This window comes from Ascaphus truei, chromosome 14, assembly GCF_040206685.1.
Source record: "Ascaphus truei isolate aAscTru1 chromosome 14, aAscTru1.hap1, whole genome shotgun sequence".
NCBI classification, from domain to species: Eukaryota; Metazoa; Chordata; class Amphibia; order Anura; family Ascaphidae; genus Ascaphus; species Ascaphus truei.
This window is the reverse complement of record NC_134496.1, coordinates 20,292,604-20,310,768: the sequence shown is the minus strand read 5'-3', so window position 1 is coordinate 20,310,768 and position 18,165 is coordinate 20,292,604. Positions and strand designations below refer to the sequence as shown.

Genomic DNA, 18,165 nt, shown 5'->3' with positions numbered 1-18,165 from the left:
AAATATAGGACACAAGAGGGGTCACAGGATAGGGTTAAAAGAAAGGAGAGAAAGTGTTATAATTGTAAAGAAACAGGACATTTTGCCAGTAATTGCAGTGCAGCCCCTAAGAAAGAGAACCAGAGAAAACCAAGGTTACAGTCCATCGATTCTCCCATTTATTCTCAGCAGATTGTTTTTGCCTAAACCAAGATGGGTCTTCCCCGCCGGGATTGAGAATCTCAGGTTTTCTCAAGTATTGCAAATCTCAGTGGGGAACACGCCTTATGTGTAGGTTCAAGGTAGGAAAATTAGTCTTTTCCCCAAAAAATGTTTTGTTAGGTTGTAAGGTAAAATATGTTAAAAAGGGTTGTTTGATTGAGTAATCCCTGTGTGTTTATGGTAGCATAAAATCTCCAGATTTTCAAGAGGCTTTTTGGCCGAGGATAAACATTGCATCGGCTAATCAACGCTGCAGGGTCAAGAATACGAGCATAAGCCTTACCCTCAATCTCCCCACAGCAATAAGTGGTTATGAGTCACGTCCTGATACAAACTCAAGTCTCGGTGCCGTCAATTAAATTGTTGTGCCCTTGACAAGAGCTGTAAAAATGGACCTGAACACCCTCATGAATTTTACCTGAATGAATCCCCTGTGTGAGAGTTGAATCATGGTAACGCCGGCTTGTTACATGCATACAAACTACCATCCAGAAAACATGCAAGGTCTTACAAAAATAAGAATATTATTAATTGTTCGCGATAAAGTTTACATTTTCTAAAAATGGTGTTCACCCATTATAATACGAAGTGATCAACACTGGACAAAGGAGAGTTTGAGTGTCCGTGGAAAGGGAGAGGAGGATAAAAGAATGGGCATATGCGGGAAGATCATTTTGACCTTTACCAGTTTTATAATCAGCCCGGTTACTGGTCAAATTTAAAAAGTTTATTCGTTCTGGCCAGACGGATGAGTTTTTTAAAACCAGGAGATATTCTTTTCCTTTTGCTCAAATGTCCACGAGAGAGAGACAATCAGAATAGCAGCCCAGACCGCCACCTTCTCCAGCTTGAGGAATGTGCAAAGATACATCCCAGACACGAAAGTTAACTCAAAACTCTGTATCATCAAATTAGTTTTAATAACCGGTTATTTATGAAAGAGGACATTTTTATTAATTTAGTTGCAGGATGAAACTGTTTTGTTTTCTTATTATTAGAATAGGTGGGGAATGTTTTCTTGTTATTTTTGTGAAGTTGGTTGGCTGTGTATGAGAGAAGTGTAAAAAAATCTGTTTGTTTTGTGTCTGTGTTCTATGTTGTCTGTTTGTGTATAACCAGTAAAAATACACACACTGTTTAAATTACATGTCAAGAATATATCTCCCCCCTTTACAATGTCCCGGGGTAGTTATTTTTGGGATGCCATGGACATTTTAGCCTGCATTGGGCTGTAGAGAAAGCTCATTTTTTTTAGCTTTGAGCTGCTCAATAGAAACCAACAGTTAACATTTAGAATTCTTATCTGCTCTGTTCAAGGACTTTAGCAGAATGCCCAGAATCTGAAAGTATTTTATTAATTAAATAGAATAATACTAAGAACGTATGCCTCTATTTTGGAAACGGCCAAGAGTGTGCTCAGTACTTCACAAAGAATACAGTACAGGCAGTCCTCGTTTTACAACGCTTCGCTTTACAACGAATGGCTTATCCAACGCTATGCAATGCATACCTATGTTCATTTTTACAACGCCAAAACGGCTTATCCAACACTCTTACGACGCTTTGCAACGTTGTGTGTGTATGTGTGTATATGTATATATATACACATTCACATAAACAACGTTGCAAAGTGTTGTAAGAGCATATATATATAATATTATACTATATATTATATTATACTATATAATATATTATTTATTATGTTATATTATATATATAATACAGTATATACACTATATAATTTATGTGTGTGCTGTATATCTTATTGCCTGCGTAAAATATTTGGTGTATTTTAGTGTTAAAAATGCCTTCAGGAACGGAACCTTTAATTTAAACAGTGCTCCTATGGGAAAACGTGTTTCGCTTTACAACGTTTCGCTTTACAACACCATTTTGAGTAACACATTGTGTCGGATAACCGAGGACTGCCTGTATAGGGAATTAGTGTGAAGACTTATATGAAACAATTTTTCTACGGTAAATTTAACTAAATCTTATTATATATTAGTGAAAGCACTGTATGCCTGTCTGCATCTTCCTGTGTCCCTACAGACAATCTGATTGCACCTTTGGCCTGTCACTCCGCCTCAGGCCATGCCCGCCCCCGCACACCTCTCATTGGTCTGCGGTCCGCCCCCGCACAACTCTCATTGGTCTGCGGCCAACACCACTGCCACACTGCCAACACCACCCCTCACTGACCTACACCACTGACACACTCTCCCACCACTCACTCACTGAGCTTTGGGAATGCTTGCCAGCACCTAACCCTCACTGCTCTGAGAGATTTGCACCTAACCCTGAGATTTGCACCTAACCCTCACTGCTCTGAGAGATTTGCACCTAACCCTGAGATTTCCACCTAACCCTCACTGCTCTCAACCCAGAAAACCCTGACCTGCTGCTACCACGACAGAACTGCACAATCAGGTGCACAGTCTTATTGCTTTCAGCACTGCAACATTCCACACCCTCACACAACACCACACACACCGCACGCTCACACCACCTCTTACGGCCTACACTGCCAACACACCTCCCCTTCACCTCACCGCACTGTCTCATCCTCACCTCTCCAACGGACACCGCACACCCCCCCCCCCCCGAGGCAGCAGCGCTGTCTGATCCCCCCCCACACCCCCAGGCAACAGCGCTGTGTGATCCTCACATCAGCAACGGACACCGCACGTGGCCGCAGCTCCTCCGGAGATCACGGCCTACACTGCCAACACACCTCCCCTTCACCTCATCGCACTGTCTCATCGTCACCTCTCCAACGGACACCGCACACCCCCCCCCCCCCCCCGAGGCAGCAGCGCTGTCTGATCCCCCCCCACAGCCCCAGGCAACAGCGCTGTGTGATACTCACATCACCAACGGACACCGCACGTGTCCGCAGCTGAGGTCTGTGAGGTGCAGGGAGCAGTGGCGGCGGCCAGTGCCAGGGAGGCAGCCACCGTGATCGGGGACAGCGCAACTCCGCACCAGTGACACCCCCCCCTACCTCTACTTCCGGCCGCCGCCATCTTAGGCACTTGGCGCCGCGAGGGAGGAAGGGGGTCCTTCAGCCCGCCGCCATCTTGGCCACTCGGCGCCGTGAGGCAGCCTGCCTGGCCACTGGCTGTTCCCCCGCCGGGGAGAGGGGTGACTTGGAGCGCTGGGGAGGGGGAGGCAACAGCGCTGTGTGATCCCAACATTAACCCCCCCCACCCCCCCCCCCCCCAGGCAACAGCGCTGTGTGATCCCAACATTAACACCCCCCCCCCCCCCTCCCCAGGCAACAGCGCTGTGTGATCCCAACATTAACCCCCCCCAACCCCCCCCCCCCCCCGGAGGCAACAGCACTCTGTGATCCCAACATTAACCCCCCCCACCACCCCCCCAGGCAACAGCGCTGTGTGATCCCAACATTAACCCCCCCCCCGAGGCAACAGCGTTGTGTGATCCCAACATTAACCCCCCCCCCAAAAACCACATCCCCCCCCCAAACCACATCCCCCCCCCCAAACCCACACTCAATACAATCAAAATTTCAACGTACGTCTATACCAACACACCCCCTCCGCTGGAAACACACCTCCCACCAATACTCACCTCTTCTTTAAATGAAATATATTTGGAACACAATTAAAATTGAGCCGTCTGTGTCATTTATTGCACTAACACTCATCTCACCCACACACACACACAACACCCACAGACCCACTATAAATATTATCATACCAACTTCAACAAACCACAAACACACTCAATTCACTGTACTCATCTTTTCTTTACATTAATTTCAACAACACACACTTCACCATTACTACTATCAAAAATTCACATAACCATCTTTCACCAACACTTTCCAACACTAACATTTTCACAACTAACAACCGTAACAACTAAGATACACTTACCAAAATTGCCCTCATATACATGTGCTTTCTACTGTTGTTGTTTTACAAATACACTTTTCACAAATATTACATAACATTCACATTAGCTTACAATTTTACAATACAACATTTACACATACTTATTCACACTTCACATCCCGGGCAACGCCGGGTCTCTCAGCTTGTATATATATATATGAGTGACGGAGTGTTATGAACCCAAAATTGAGCCTTGCTTGAGAATGTTGTGCAGTTCAACAAGATGGAAGTCCTTCACCATCCCAATTTAGATAAGAAAAAAAAAACGTTTAGTTGATAGTGGTCAAAAATGAGTTATGGTCCCAAGGACATGCCACAAACTGCTCTTTTTATTTATGCAGAGAAAACACAATGTTTCAGGGGTCACATTCCTCAGGTACAGCCATCACTGCACTTTATTTTTACCCACCATACCTTTTTTAGTGTCTGGTTATACCCACGTGAAAGCGTCACATTGCATGGCCAGCATCCAACCTCAAGCTGTCTGTGAGGAGGGTTCCTGGCTCCAGGGCCCAGGACTAGAGTTTAAACCGGGGTCCCCCCACGTGTCGGCGGCCTTGCGAGCCCCCGCCGTTCACACCCTCGTGAGCCCCCTCCTCTATTTTCCCCTCTCCACGTGTATTTCTCTTACTCTTTCCCATCCCCCCCTTCCACCCCCCTTTCCGCTATCACTTAATTACCCCCCTTTCATTCAATCCCGCTCCCTCAAATCTCCCCCACAATAATGACCCCCACTCACACACACACACAAAATGCAACACATACATACAATCAACACACACACACCCCCTTGTAGCCGACATCACCTCCCACCCTTGTACCTCACCTCCTCCCCTTTTACCTCACATCACCTCCCCCCCTTGTACCTCACCTCCCCCCCTTGTACCTCACCTCCCCCCATTGTACCTCCCCCACTTATACCTCACATCCCCTCCTCCGCTGCACTTCGCGCGTGTGCCATCTGTGCAGTGCCTACCAGCCGCTGAACTTCCGGCGCAGGGGCGGGGCCTGCATGGGAGGCCGCAACACCAGCGGAGAGAAGCACCTGCTGCAGCGGGGGAGGAAATCTGGGGCCGGCAACCGGACACGGAGCAGCGCCGGGACAGCTGGGGCCCGGCCAGAGGTCAGGTCCAACTGTCAGCGCCGGCCGGCCAGGCCCCCCCCGCAGCCTCCGGGCCCGGGACAACTGCCCCGGCTCTCGACCCCCTGTCGGCGGCACTGCCTGGCTCTGCACTTCTGTAACCCAGGCAGTGCTGTAAAGCTGTATAATACAGCAGGCATACGCGGATAGGGCTCCATGTTACATGGATAAGAAGCACGGATACACTGTGCTCATTTGCATGTCATTACCCAGAATCCCTGGCTGCAGTGTGGAAACATTGTATGCTAAGAGATAATGGGGAAGGACAGGGCTGAAGACCTGAGACATGCAAATGTGCTCACAAGTGATGTGCGTGTATGTGTTTGTGTGTGTGTTTGTGTGCGTGTGTATGTGTATATACATACACACTATAGCAGTAAGTATTGGGAGCGTGGAAGAGAGTCTGGGAAATTAGGAAGTTAAAGAAAAATAGAGAGAGGGCGAGAGTATCAGAGACAGTGGAGGCATTGGGAAGAGACTGCGAGAGTCAGAGAGAGTGGAGGCATTTGGGAGAGACTGCGAGAGTCAGAGACAGTGGAGGCATTGGGGAGAGACTGCGAGAGTCAGAGAGAGAGGAGGCATTGGGGAGAGACTGCGAGAGTCAGAGAGAGTGGAGGCATTGGGGAGAGACTGCGAGAGTCAGAGACAGAGGAGGCATTGGGGAGAGACTGCGAGAGTCAGAGAGAGTGCATTTATTGTCATGTGAGGAAGGGGATATGAAAGGGACCTCTGTTATTACCCCCAGGATCTGCCCTCCCCCCTTATATCACTGTCAGCTTGGGGCAGCCCACCCCAGCGAGACAGAGACCTATTCACCCACCTCACACAGAGGGAAATGTTCCCCCCCCTGTGGGTTTGGGGGATGTCCTGGGGCAAATATATATAAGACCCCTAAGAAGTAATTAACCCTTTCTAGAGAAGAGAGACAATCGGAGAGACAGGGCGTGAGGGGGGGGGGGGGTTAGAGACAGGGAGTGAGGGAGGGGGGGGGGGTGTTAGAGACAGGGAGTGAGGGGGGGGGGGGGTTAGAGACAGGGAGTGAGAGAGGGGGTTAGAGACAGGGAATGAGGGGGGGTTAGAGACAGGGAGTGAGGAGGGGGGGTTAGAGACAGGAAGTTAGAGAAAGGGAGAGGGGGTTAGAGACGGAGGGGGGAGGTTAGAGACAGGGAGAGGGGGGGTTAGAGACAGGGAGTGAGTGGAGGGTTAGAGACAGGGAGAGGGAGGGTTAGAGACAGGGAGAGGGGGGGTTAGAGACAGGGAGTGAGAGAGGGGGGTTAGAGACAGGGAGTGAGAGGGAGTGAGACGGGGTTAGAGACAGAGTGAGAGAGGCGGGGTTAGAGATAGGGAGTGAGGGGGGGATAGGGAGTGAGGGGGGGGGATAGGGAGTGAGGGGGGGGATAGGGAGTGAGGGGGGGGGGATAGGGAGTGAGTGGGGGGGATAGGGAGTGAGTGGGGAGGGAAGAAGAGAGGATGAGTAAAGGGGGGAGGTGTTAGAGACAGGGAGTGAGAGTGAGCAAGAAAGAGACAGACAGAGAGAGTGATAAGAGGCTCAGTGGGTCAGAGAGCTGACTTCAGAGAGAGAGGTCACACAGCAAGTGACACTGAGGGGATGGGGAAGAGACAGCTCCTGTTTCGAGAGAAGGGAGATAGAGAGCTGGGGCAGGGAGAGAGGGAGCTGAGACAGTCTGGGTTAGAAAGACAGCTAGAGGAGAGAGACCGCAGAGATACAGAAAGCTAGCAATCTGAGTCATAGAGAGACATCGTTTGTCTTGGCGAGAGACAGCTGCAGCTGGGAATGTGACAGCCAGGGTTAGAGGAAGAGAGAGCTTCAGCTGGGAATGTGACAGCCAGGGTTAGAGGAAGAGAGAGCTGCAGCTGGGAATGTGACAGCCAGGGTTAGAGGAAGAGAGAGCTGCAGCAGGGAATATGACAGCCAGGGTTAGAAGAAGAGAGAGCTGAAGCTGGGAATATGACAGCCAGGGTTAGAAGAAGAGAGAGCTGCAGCTGGGAATGTGACAGCCAGGGTTAGAGGAAGAGAGAGCTGCAGCAGGGAATGTGACATTCTGGGATAGAGAGACAGCTGTAGGTAATGAGCCAGTCAGGGCTAGCGAAAGAGACAGCTGCAGCAGGGAATGAGCCAGTCAGGGCTAGCGAAAGAGACAGCTGCAGCAGGGAATGAGACAGTCTGGGGGGACTGTCTCCTTAAGAGGCGGAGAGAGGGCGGGTCTGGGAGAGACGGACAGAGACAAAGGAGAGAGACAGACAGGAAGAGAAAGAGACAGCACACTCCGTTGGAGAGACTGCTCTACATTAGAGAGACAGCTCGATCAAGTCAGAGACCCCACTCCCCGAGGTGTGGAAGTGACAGCTGCCTAAAGAAAAGAGACTACTTTGTGCAGGGAGAAAACTGAAGAGACAGCCGACAAAAGAAAGAGACTGCTCCCAAGGAGAATAGACATCTGCACCAAAGAGGCTTCTCCCAAGAAGAAGACACAGCTGGGCAAAGAAAGAGAGCGCTCTGAAGAAGAAGAGACATACCCCCTCCACGTGATGGATTGGTCAGGGAAGTCTCACTAACTCCAGGACTGTCTCTTTCTCAGAGACCCTCACACCCACGTGGCTCTCTCTCCTCTGACTGTCTCTCTTTACTTCTGACTGTCTCCTGCTCTTTCATTGTCTCTCTCGCCCCTACTGTCTTCCCCTCCTCAGCAGTCTCTTGCCCCCTCCCCAGTTGCCCCATGGCCGCCCTTAGTAGCCCGGGGAGCAGCCCACACCCAACCTCCCCCCGGGTGTATTTCCAGGCTCCTGGGGGCCCTGTGGCCCCTGGTGAGAGTGCAGAGGAACCAGCGGTGAGACGGCAGGGCAAAGTGACGGTCAAGTATGACCGCAAGGAGCTCAGAAAGAGACTTCGCCTGGAGGAGTGGATCCTGGATCAGCTGGTGGTGTTATACGACTGTCAGGTAAGGAGAATTGCCCCTCCCCCCCCCCCCCCCCGGGCAATTACTGAGACTGACACAAAAATCAATATTCAATATTGCCCTATTCCCTATTGGGGCAATCACTGAGATTAAATGCCCACTTCTCATTGAGGCAATTTATCAAATTGAATGCCCCTCCCCTTGGCTGGGGCAATTTCTGAGGTTAACTGCCCCCCTCACATGGAAGCCATCACTGACATTAACTGCCACCCACGTGGGTAACTACCGAGATTAACTCCTTCACCCTCTGGGGCAACTACTGAGATCAACTGTACCACCATGGTTGCAATTACTGAGATTAACTGCCACCACCCTTTGGGGCAATCGTTGAGATGAACTACCCCCCACGCCACAGAGGCCATTACAGTTCTTAACCCTCAATGGGGCAACTACTGCGGGTAACTGGTACACAACCCTCGGGGTTATTGGGCCCAAGGTCAGGGGGGGGGGGTGGGGTGGTATGTGTTCCCCAGCCACCCTGAGTCACAGGGACAGCTGGGGACACCTGTCCGCAACATGTGACTGAGAAGGGGGAGAGAGGGAGAATGCCACAGAAAAGGGGTTGTGTGTGTGTGTGTGTGTGTCTCTCTCACTGTAGAGGAGACTTTTGAGTGTATATATTTCCATCGTCTTCAGTGTCCCACCGCTGGATGAAGTCCCCCCCCCCCCAGTCATCTTAATAACTTTTTCATATAGCTCTTTTCTCCCAGTGTGACTCAACGCGTCACAATTACAGTATAGCGCAAGGGACACAGCACGTAGGCATGTGTCTCACACACACACACAGTCCCTGCCCCGCAGAGCTTGCAATCTATGTTGTTGGTGCCTGAGGCACAGGGAGATAAAGTGACTTGTCCAAGGTCACAAGGAGCTGACACCGGGATTTGAACCAGGTTCACACTCGGTGTCATTGTTATCAGTGCCTCGGCCCGCTGAGCCGACCCTCCCAGGTACTGCGGTTCCAGCTTCTCTTCTCCGCGTCGCTCCGCCCCAAGCTCATCCTCCCAGGTACTGCGGTTCCAGCTTCTCTTCTCCGCGTCGCTCCGCCCCGAGCTCATCCTCCCAGGTACTGCGGTTCCAGCTTCTCTTCTCCGCGTCGCTCCGCCCCGAGCTCATCCTCCCAGGTACTGCGGTTCCAGCTTCTCTTCTCCGCCCCGAGCTCATCCTCCCAGGTACTGCGGTTCCAGCTTCTCTTCTCCGCGTGGCTCCGCCCCGAGCTCATCCTCCCAGGTACTGCGGTTCCAGCTTCTCTTCTCCGCGTCTCTCCGCCCCGAGCTCATCCTCCCAGGTACTGCGGTTCCAGCTTCTCTTCTCCGCCCCGAGCTCATCCTCCCAGGTACTGCGGTTCCAGCTTCTCTTCTCCGCGTCGCTCCGCCCCGAGCTCATCCTCCCAGGTACTGCGGTTCCAGCTTCTCTTCTCCGCGTCGCTCCGCCCCGAGCTCATCCTCCCAGGTACTGCGGTTCCAGCTTCTCTTCTCCGCGTGGCTCCGCCCCGAGCTCATCCTCCCAGGTACAGCGGTTCCAGCTTCTCTTCTCTGCGTCGCTCCGCCCCGAGCTCATCCTCCCAGGTACTGCGGTTCCAGCTTCTCTTCTCCGCGTCGCTCATCCTCCCAGGTACTGCGGTTCCAGCTTCTCTTCTCCGCGTCGCTCCGCCCCGAGCTCATCCTCCCAGGTACTGCGGTTCCAGCTTCTCTTCTCCGCGTCGCTCCGCCCCGAGCTCATCCTCCCAGGTACTGCGGTTCCAGCTTCTCTTCTCCGCGTCGCTCCGCCCCGAGCTCATCCTCCCAGGTACTGCGGTTCCAGCTTCTCTTCTCCGCGTCGCTCCGCCCCGAGCTCATCCTCCCAGGTACTGCGGTTCCAGCTTCTCTTCTCCGCGTCGCTCCGCCCCGAGCTCATCCTCCCAGGTACTGCGGTTCCAGCTTCTCTTCTCCGCGTCGCTCCGCCCCGAGCTCATCCTCCCAGGTACTGCGGTTCCAGCTTCTCTTCTCCGCGTCGCTCCGCCCCGAGCTCATCCTCCCAGGTACTGCGGTTCCAGCTTCTCTTCTCCGCGTGGCTCCGCCCCGAGCTCATCCTCCCAGGTACTGCGGTTCCAGCTTCTCTTCTCCGCGTCGCTCCGCCCCGAGCTCATCCTCCCAGGTACTGCGGTTCCAGCTTCTCTTCTCCGCCCCGAGCTCATCCTCCCAGGTACTGCGGTTCCAGCTTCTCTTCTCCGCGTCGCTCCGCCCCGAGCTCATCCTCCCAGGTACTGCGGTTCCAGCTTCTCTTCTCCGCCCCGAGCTCATCCTCCCAGGTACTGCGGTTCCAGCTTCTCTTCTCCGCGTCGCTCATCCTCCCAGGTACTGCGGTTCCAGCTTCTCTTCTCCGCGTCGCTCCGCCCCGAGCTCATCCTCCCAGGTACTGCGGTTCCAGCTTTTCTTCTCCACGTCGCTCATCCTCCCAGGTACTGCGGTTCCAGCTTCTCTTCTCCGCGTCGCTCCGCCCCGAGCTCATCCTCCCAGGTACTGCGGTTCCAGCTTCTCTTCTCCGCGTCGCTCCGCCCCGAGCTCATCCTCCCAGGTACTGCGGTTCCAGCTTCTCTTCTCCGCCCCGAGCTCATCCTCCCAGGTACTGCGGTTCCAGCTTCTCTTCTCCGCGTCGCTCATCCTCCCAGGTACTGCGGTTCCAGCTTCCCTTCTCCGCGTCGCTCCGCCCCGAGCTCATCCTCCCAGGTACTGCGGTTCCAGCTTCTCTTCTCCGCGTCGCTCCGCCCCGAGCTCATCCTCCCAGGTACTGCGGTTCCAGCTTCTCTTCTCCGCGTCGCTCCGCCCCGAGCTCATCCTCCCATCTTGCTTCTAGTTGTTGTTGTATTTGGTTATTTAATCTCTTGGGAGCGAGTCAATTCCATCTTTGTCCAACGCTGGTCAGTTCTTCTTGCGATATGTCCGGGCCCACCGCCATTTTAATGTCTTCCGCCCCCTTGCGATAATGTCACAGACGCTTGTTTGGTTTTGAACCCATTCATTCTTTTTCCTGTCTCTTTTAGTAATACCCAGCATGCATCTCTCATACGGCTTGGCGTGATCGGAAGCTTCTGAATGATCTCCGCTTTTAGGGTCCCCGAGTTGTGCCTCCGTACGTGAGCACGGGCAGGATATACTGGTAGAAAGCTTTCCTTTCCTCGTAAGGTACAGTGGTATCGATCAGGGGTGCGCAACTGCAGTCCTCAAGCGCGCCCCAGGATATCCCTGCTTCAGCACAGGTTGCTTAGTCTTTGACTGAGCCTCTGAGCTAAAGCTGGGATGTCCTGGACAAAACAGACTTGTTGGGGTGGAGGGGGGAAGGGGGGCTTGAGGACTGGCGTTGAGCAGCCCTAGTATAGATGGAGCAGCTGGCACGTTGCAGCAGCAGACGCCATTGTAGTGGTGTTGCTGCGTGGCTTCCACAGTAGTGCCACGCAGCAGCGGCTGCAATAACGCCTGCTACATCTGTAGGTTCAATGAGATTCTTGGAGCCGAATTCTGATGGCATGAGCACGGTTATCATCCGCTGGTACTCGCTGGCCCAGTTAGATCTAGTGTTCCACTTCGTCTCGATACAGATATATAATATTACAAACTTCGTTGAACATCACATGGAGTCTTACCTTTTTCCTTACTTGCTTCAGGGAGCTCTGGGATTCGTTCCTGGAGATCTTCCGGGCAAATTATGTCTGCAAACTGTTGGTGGTTCACTTTTTTTTTTTTTTTTTTTTTAACTTCTGTGTTGCAGTGAAAAGCTTTGGTGACCTGGTGTCTCCCTGCCGCACTCCCTCGCTGATCCTGGTGACCTGGTGTCTCCCTGCCGCGCTCCCTCACTGATCCTGGTGACACGGTGTCTCCCTGCCGCGCTCCCTCGCTGATTCTGGTGACACTGTCTCCCTGCCGCACTCCCTCACTGATTCTGGTGACACTGTGTCTCCCTGCCGCACTCCCTCACTGATCCTGGTGACACGGTGTCTCCCTGCCGCGCGCCCTCGCTGATTCTGGTGACACGGTGTCTCCCTGCCGCGCGCCCTCGCTGATTCTGGTGACACGGTGTCTCCCTGCCGCGCTCCCTCGCTGATTCTGGTGACACGGTGTCTCCCTGTCGCGCTCCCTCGCTGATCCTGGTGCCACTGTCTCCCTGCCGCACTCCCTCGCTGATTCTGGTGACACTGTCTCCCTGCCGCGCGCCCTCACTGATCCTGGTGACACGGCGTCTCCCTGCCGCACTCCCTCGCTGATTCTGGCGACACTGTGTCTCCCTGCCGCACTCCCTCGCTGATCCTGGTGTCTCCCTGCTGCACTCCCTCGCTGATCCTGGTGTCTCCCTGCCGCACTCCCTCGCTGATCCTGGTGTCTCCCTGCTGCACTCCCTCGCTGATTCTGGTGACACGGCGTCTCCCTGCCGCACTCCCTCGCTGATCCTGGTGTCTCCCTGCTGCACTCCTTCTCTGATCCTGGTGACACGGTGTCTCCCTGCTGCACTCCCTCTCTGATCGTGGTGACACGGTGTCTCCCTGCCGCACTCCCTTCCTGATCCTTATCCTGCGTGTAATCTTCATGTAATCTAATGGTTGATTTTGGCACTCGTAAATGTTCCTTTATAACATCCATGTACGGTTCTTCGACGCTTTGAGCAACGCCGAGGTGTAGACGGACTCCAATGCTTTTTCCTAATTTCCAAATCCTAAAATGAGGGGTAGATCGTGTTCATTATTTCGAGGAATCACTTCTACAATATGGATGTGGTCTGTTGTATTGAATCCACTGGGAAACAAGCGCTTGTTCTCTATGCTGGGCAAGTGCAGGCTCTGTAGCAGGTGATTACTGATTGGAAGTAGAATGATTTTATTTCTGATTTCAGTAGATATTCCGTCTTCCATGGAGTTGGCTTCCATTGTTCATGGATTTGATTGCTACTTCTGGATAGACGCGTGGTACATCATTGGTTGTTTCTTCTCACGCGTGATCATGCCTTGTGCTATCTGTGCTCTTGTAGATATCGTCAACCCTTTATGATAAGGGCGCAGTCTTATGCATTGTCTTGTTTGTGTGAGATGGTTTTCCGCTGCCCAATCAGAAGTAGCTGCTTCACCTTCTTTAACCTTGTCCTTGGTTGTATCACAGTGACATTTTCTCCTCCGTCATGCGCTTGCATTATCGCCTTGCACAGCTCTGCTTGAATATTATCGTTCTTGTGTTTTTTAGGGGTGCTTAATTTCTGGTTGCGTCTTCAGTAACGACTGCCTCTCTCTTGCTAATTTTCTTTGTTGGCGAATCCACCCGTTTTCTCTGCACTTTCAGCAATAATTTTAATGTTTTTTAGAATGGTTTGTCAAACTGTTCCCATGTATCTTGAGCAAGCTGATAGATTTACATTTTTTTTTTTTTTAAATCTGTTTACAGTGATCACTTCTGGTGTCAGAACGGTAAAGGACTGTGCAGTCTTCAATCCCGTTTAGGATATAGTCCATTTCATTCTTGATTCCATTGGCTCCAATATTTGTCCACTTTTCTATTAGGATTCTTCTTTAAGAATGAATTCATGATGCTGCAGAAGTTTGAATACAAGGTTTGATCCAAGATCAAACCTTGTATACATGTATAGTACTTTCCCTATGCACCTCCTATACCATTCTTAAAATACTTTGCCTATACATCAATTTATTAAGGTTGAGCGGATGGTATCAATTTGTGTTTTATGCTGCAGAAGTCTTCATATTGTCACCACGTTCATTCCTGTTGCTGTAACCATACTTACCAACTGAGCATCTTGATCGCTCTTAACCAAGATGAACCGTCGATCCTGGAATAAAACCCTACACTTTGGAGAAGATCAGTGGTGTGCCTGCTTGTTGGACTGTTAATCCTCACTGGTTGTGGAGCCTTGTGCACCCGTGACAGATACCTCCACGTTAGAGGGCTTCTTTTCCCTTATCGTCTTTCTGCTGGGCACCGATCTTTGCATTGAAATCTCCCATAATAATCTTGGTGACCAATTTCTTTGCTAAATTGGTTTATTTTCTGGGAGAAGTCCTCCACGTCATTGTCTGGGTGTCAACTTTGGGGCATACACTTGGGATAATTTGAAGCGTTTATCTCTGTAAATTGAATAATGATTCCGTCTGCTCTTTATACTCCTAATGTTTCTCCGTCTCGTCTTGAGCCTAGGCTGAAGGTGTGGCTCGGTGAGGAGTAAAGCGTAATGAGGCCGACTGTTTTGAAGCGGGGGGGACCTGGTTCAATTCCCATTGTCTGCTCCTTGTGACCTTGGGCAAGTCACTTTTAGATTGTAAACTCAACTGGGCAGGGACTGTCTGTAGAATTCCTATGTACTGCACACCGCGTACTATACTGAGATTGTGACGCGCTTTATAAAATAAAGATAAGCCACTGGTTCTACCATTATCTGCACCTCCTAATGGAATAGGTGTCGGCTTTTGAGCTCAATGAGGCCTTCATTTAAGACCAACAAAATCAGATTTAGTTTCAAGCTTGCCTTCCTGTTCCTGTGCTGCAGTTGTAGCGAGATTGAGGTTTGAATGCAATATTATTGTGAGAACGTGTGTGTGGATGTTATATACACAAGATAACATCTGTCCGTGCAGGAGGAGGAGATCCCAGAGCTGGAAATTGATGTGGATGAATTGCTGGACATGGAGACAGACCCCGAGAGAGGAGAGAGGGTGAAGGTGAGTGGGACTGATCTGGGTAAAGGCACAAGGATGGAGGGGGGTCCCCCTGTATATTTGGGGAGGTCTCTGATATTGGTCTCTTCTGTTCCAGGAGCTTCTTGTGGACTGTTACAAGCCAACCGAGGTGAGTGTCGGCTCTTCTGCACACACTGCAGAGTGTGAGTGTGAGATACATGTATGTATGTATGTATGTATCAGAGTACCACTGACCCCTCTCTCTCGTTCTCAGGCCTTTGTCTCCGGGCTGCTGGAGAAGATTCAGGGAATGCAGAAGCTGAGCACCCCCCAGAAGAAGTGAAACAGGGAGCAAGACAACTTCCCCCTCCCCCCAGAAATGAAGGGCTGTCAGGGTCGTCTGCCCCCCCCCCCCCCACCCCCCACCCCCCATCTTTTTATATTTTGTAGAATTTTTCTTTTTTTAATGAAATTAAATAAAAAAATGAAATGAACTATAAATGGCGTGGTCTCATGTAGTGTCAGGGATGCACTCTGCTGGGTCTCACCCCCTTCCCTTTCACTACTTCTTCTCAATCAACCATCTCTCATTTCTGCCCATATCTTGGAGCTGTCTCCCTGGGTTTTAACTGTTTGATGCTGTACATTTAGCAGTCTCTCTCTGATTCGGAGTGTCTCGTACTGTATCCTCGACGCTCTGTGGCTATCTCCCAAGGGTCTGTCCCAGTCACTCGCTGCCTAGTGACAGCTCCCAAAAGAGCAGAAGTGACAGTCACAAGAGATAAGAATCAGGAGACAGAGCTTGATGCCGCCACCCAACCCTCCCCACTCTTTCCCCCCCCCCCCCCCCCAACCAGGCAAGCACAGAGCCCCCATCTGCCCAGGAGACAGGGCTGGCACAGAGCCCAGACCCTCCCAGGTTTGAATAATACTGGAAGAGCTGCACACGAGGAGCAGCAGGTTATTCACATGGGATGTCAGGTCACACCCCTCCATGTGGGATTGACCCTACAACCCAGTATATCACAATAGCCTGGGGGGCTGTGATCCAGCGGGAATCGATCACTGCCTGGAGACAAAGGCTGTAATCTGCTCCTCAGGGGGGCAAAAGCTCCATCTCCAGCCCGTGTGTGCCCACACCTGACATGCATTAGGGGGGGTTAGGAGCGATGGGAGTAGTGATCTGGGGGTGGAGGTGAGGACTGTGTAAGAAGGGGGGAAGTAGGGAGTGTTTAAAAAAAAAAAAAGCGTTTGAGCAAGGAGGGGGGGGGGGTTAATGGGGGTGGGGCATGTCAGGAGGGGATTTGTGGGAATGGGGCATGCGAGTGAGAAGGGGGATTAGTGGGGGTGGTCTTGAGCGAGGAGGGGGGGATTAGTGGGCATTTGAGCGAGAGTAATGGGGGGCAGCGTGTGAGCGAGGTGAGGGAGGGGGGGATAAGTGGGGGCAAGGCGAGGGAGGGAGGAGGGGATAAGTGGGGGCGAGGAGGGGATAAGTGGGGGCGAGGAGGGGATAAGTGGGGGCGAGGCACGTGAGCGAGGAGGGGATAAGTGGGGGCGAGGCACGTGAGCGAGGAGGGGATAAGTGGGGGCGAGGGAGGAGGGTATAAGTGGCGGCGAGGTGAGGGAGGGAGGAGGGGATAAGTGGGGGCGAGGGGAGGGAGGAGGGGATAAGTGGGGGCGAGGGGAGGGAGGAGGGGATAAGTGGGGGCGAGGGGAGGGAGGAGGGGATAAGTGGGGGCGAGGCACGTGAACGAGGAGGGGATAAGTGGGGGCGAGGCACGTGAGCGAGGAGGGGATAAGTGGGGGCGAGGTGAGGGAGGAGGGGATAAGTGGGGGCGAGGTGAGGGAGGAGGGGATAAGTGGGGGCGAGGTGAGGGAGGAGGGGATATGTAAGGTTTGAAAAGAAGTGCCCTGAAATTTGATAAATCATCCCGTGCTGACCCTGCTCAGGACAGGCCGAGACCCCCGGCCGAGACCCATCACAGCCACGTCGCAGATAAATGATACCACACTCTCAGGGCCTGTGTTTATTCAGCGCTGTGTGTGACATGCTGCCTGCCCCCCACAATAAGACGGTTCCTCCTATAATTCTGATCGTCGGTCGATCTTCAGTAACTCCACTTCAAAGATCAGCGTGGCTCCTCCTGTAATGGAGAAACATGTGAGAAAGGTAAAGGGCACCAGGGGGGTTAAAAATATATATATAGCAGGGAGGGGGTACCTGGTATTTTGGGGGGTGCTCCCCTATCGCCGTATCCTAGGAGGGACAGAGACACACGATTAACATGAGATAATTAACGAGCCCCTCTAGTTTTAATTTCCCTGCTCCTTACCCAGCTCTGACGGAATAACGAGCTTTCTCTTCTCTCCCTCACACATCCTGCAAAACAAGGAGCGAGCCAGACGTCACGTGCTGCAGGGTGAGGCAGTGACGCAGTGAGAGACGTCACATGCTGCAGGGTGACGCAGCGAGGCAGTGAGAGACGTCACGTGCTGCAGGGTGACGCAGCGAGAGACGTCACGTGCTGCAGGGTGACGCAGCGAGGCAGTGACGCAGTGAGAGACGTCACATGCTGCAGGGTGACGCAGCGAGGCAGTGACGCAGTGAGAGACGTCACATGCTGCAGGGTGACGCAGCGAGGCAGTGAGAGACGTCACGTGCTGCAGGGTGACGCAGCGAGAGACGTCACGTGCTGCAGGGTGACGCAGCGAGGCAGTGAGAGACGTCACGTGCTGCAGGGTGACGCAGCGAGAGACGTCACATGCTGCAGGGTGACGCAGCGAGGCAGCGAGAGACGTCACGTGCTGCAGGGTGACGCAGCGAGGCAGTGACGCAGTGAGAGACGTCACATGCTGCAGGGTGACGCAGCGAGGCAGTGAGAGACGTCACGTGCTGCAGGGTGACGCAGCGAGAGACGTCACATGCTGCAGGGTGACGCAGCGAGACAGTAAGGCAGTGACGCAGCGAGAGATGTCACGTACTGCAGGGTGACGCAGTGAGACAGTAAGGCAGTGAGAGATGTCACATGCTGCAGGGTGTCGCAGCGACAGTAAGGCAGTGACGCAGCGAGAGATGTCACGTACTGCAGGGTGACGCAGCGAGAGATGTCACATGCTGCAGGGTGACGCAGTGAGACAGTAAGGCAGTGAGAGATGTCACATGCTGCATGGTGACGCAGCGACAGTAAGGAAGTGACGCAGCGAGAGATGTCACATGCTGCAGGGTGTCGCAGCGAGAGGTGTCACATGCTGCAGGGTGACGCAGTGAGACAGTAA

The 18,165-nt window shown here is 52.5% G+C and overlaps 2 protein-coding genes across 6 annotated transcripts in view; one reads left to right on the top strand and one right to left on the bottom strand.

Annotated features, from left to right (window-relative positions):
• Positions 1 to 6,775: 6,775 nt before the first annotated feature.
• Positions 6,776 to 15,334, top strand: PPP1R14B (protein phosphatase 1 regulatory inhibitor subunit 14B). Its single transcript, XM_075570044.1, has 5 exons — positions 6,776 to 7,348; positions 7,392 to 8,222; positions 14,848 to 14,931; positions 15,026 to 15,058; positions 15,164 to 15,334. Exons 2-5 carry the CDS (start codon positions 8,001 to 8,003, stop codon positions 15,230 to 15,232), a joined length of 408 nt encoding a protein of 135 aa, XP_075426159.1. The 5' UTR covers positions 6,776 to 7,348; positions 7,392 to 8,000; the 3' UTR covers positions 15,233 to 15,334.
• A 1,569-nt stretch (positions 15,335 to 16,903) lies between these two features.
• FKBP2 (FKBP prolyl isomerase 2) overlaps positions 16,904 to 18,165 on the bottom strand; it is a 29,497-nt gene continuing 28,235 nt past the window's right edge. For all 5 annotated transcript variants that reach the window (XM_075570043.1, XM_075570042.1, XM_075570041.1 and 2 more), the window contains exons 4-6: positions 17,223 to 17,269; positions 17,111 to 17,146; positions 16,904 to 17,033 (exon numbers count right to left, since the gene is read on the bottom strand). In XM_075570043.1, coding sequence (XP_075426158.1) covers positions 16,972 to 17,033; positions 17,111 to 17,146; positions 17,223 to 17,269 — 145 coding nt within the window. In that variant the 3' untranslated portion in view covers positions 16,904 to 16,971. The remainder of the gene's footprint in view (positions 17,034 to 17,110; positions 17,147 to 17,222; positions 17,270 to 18,165) is intronic.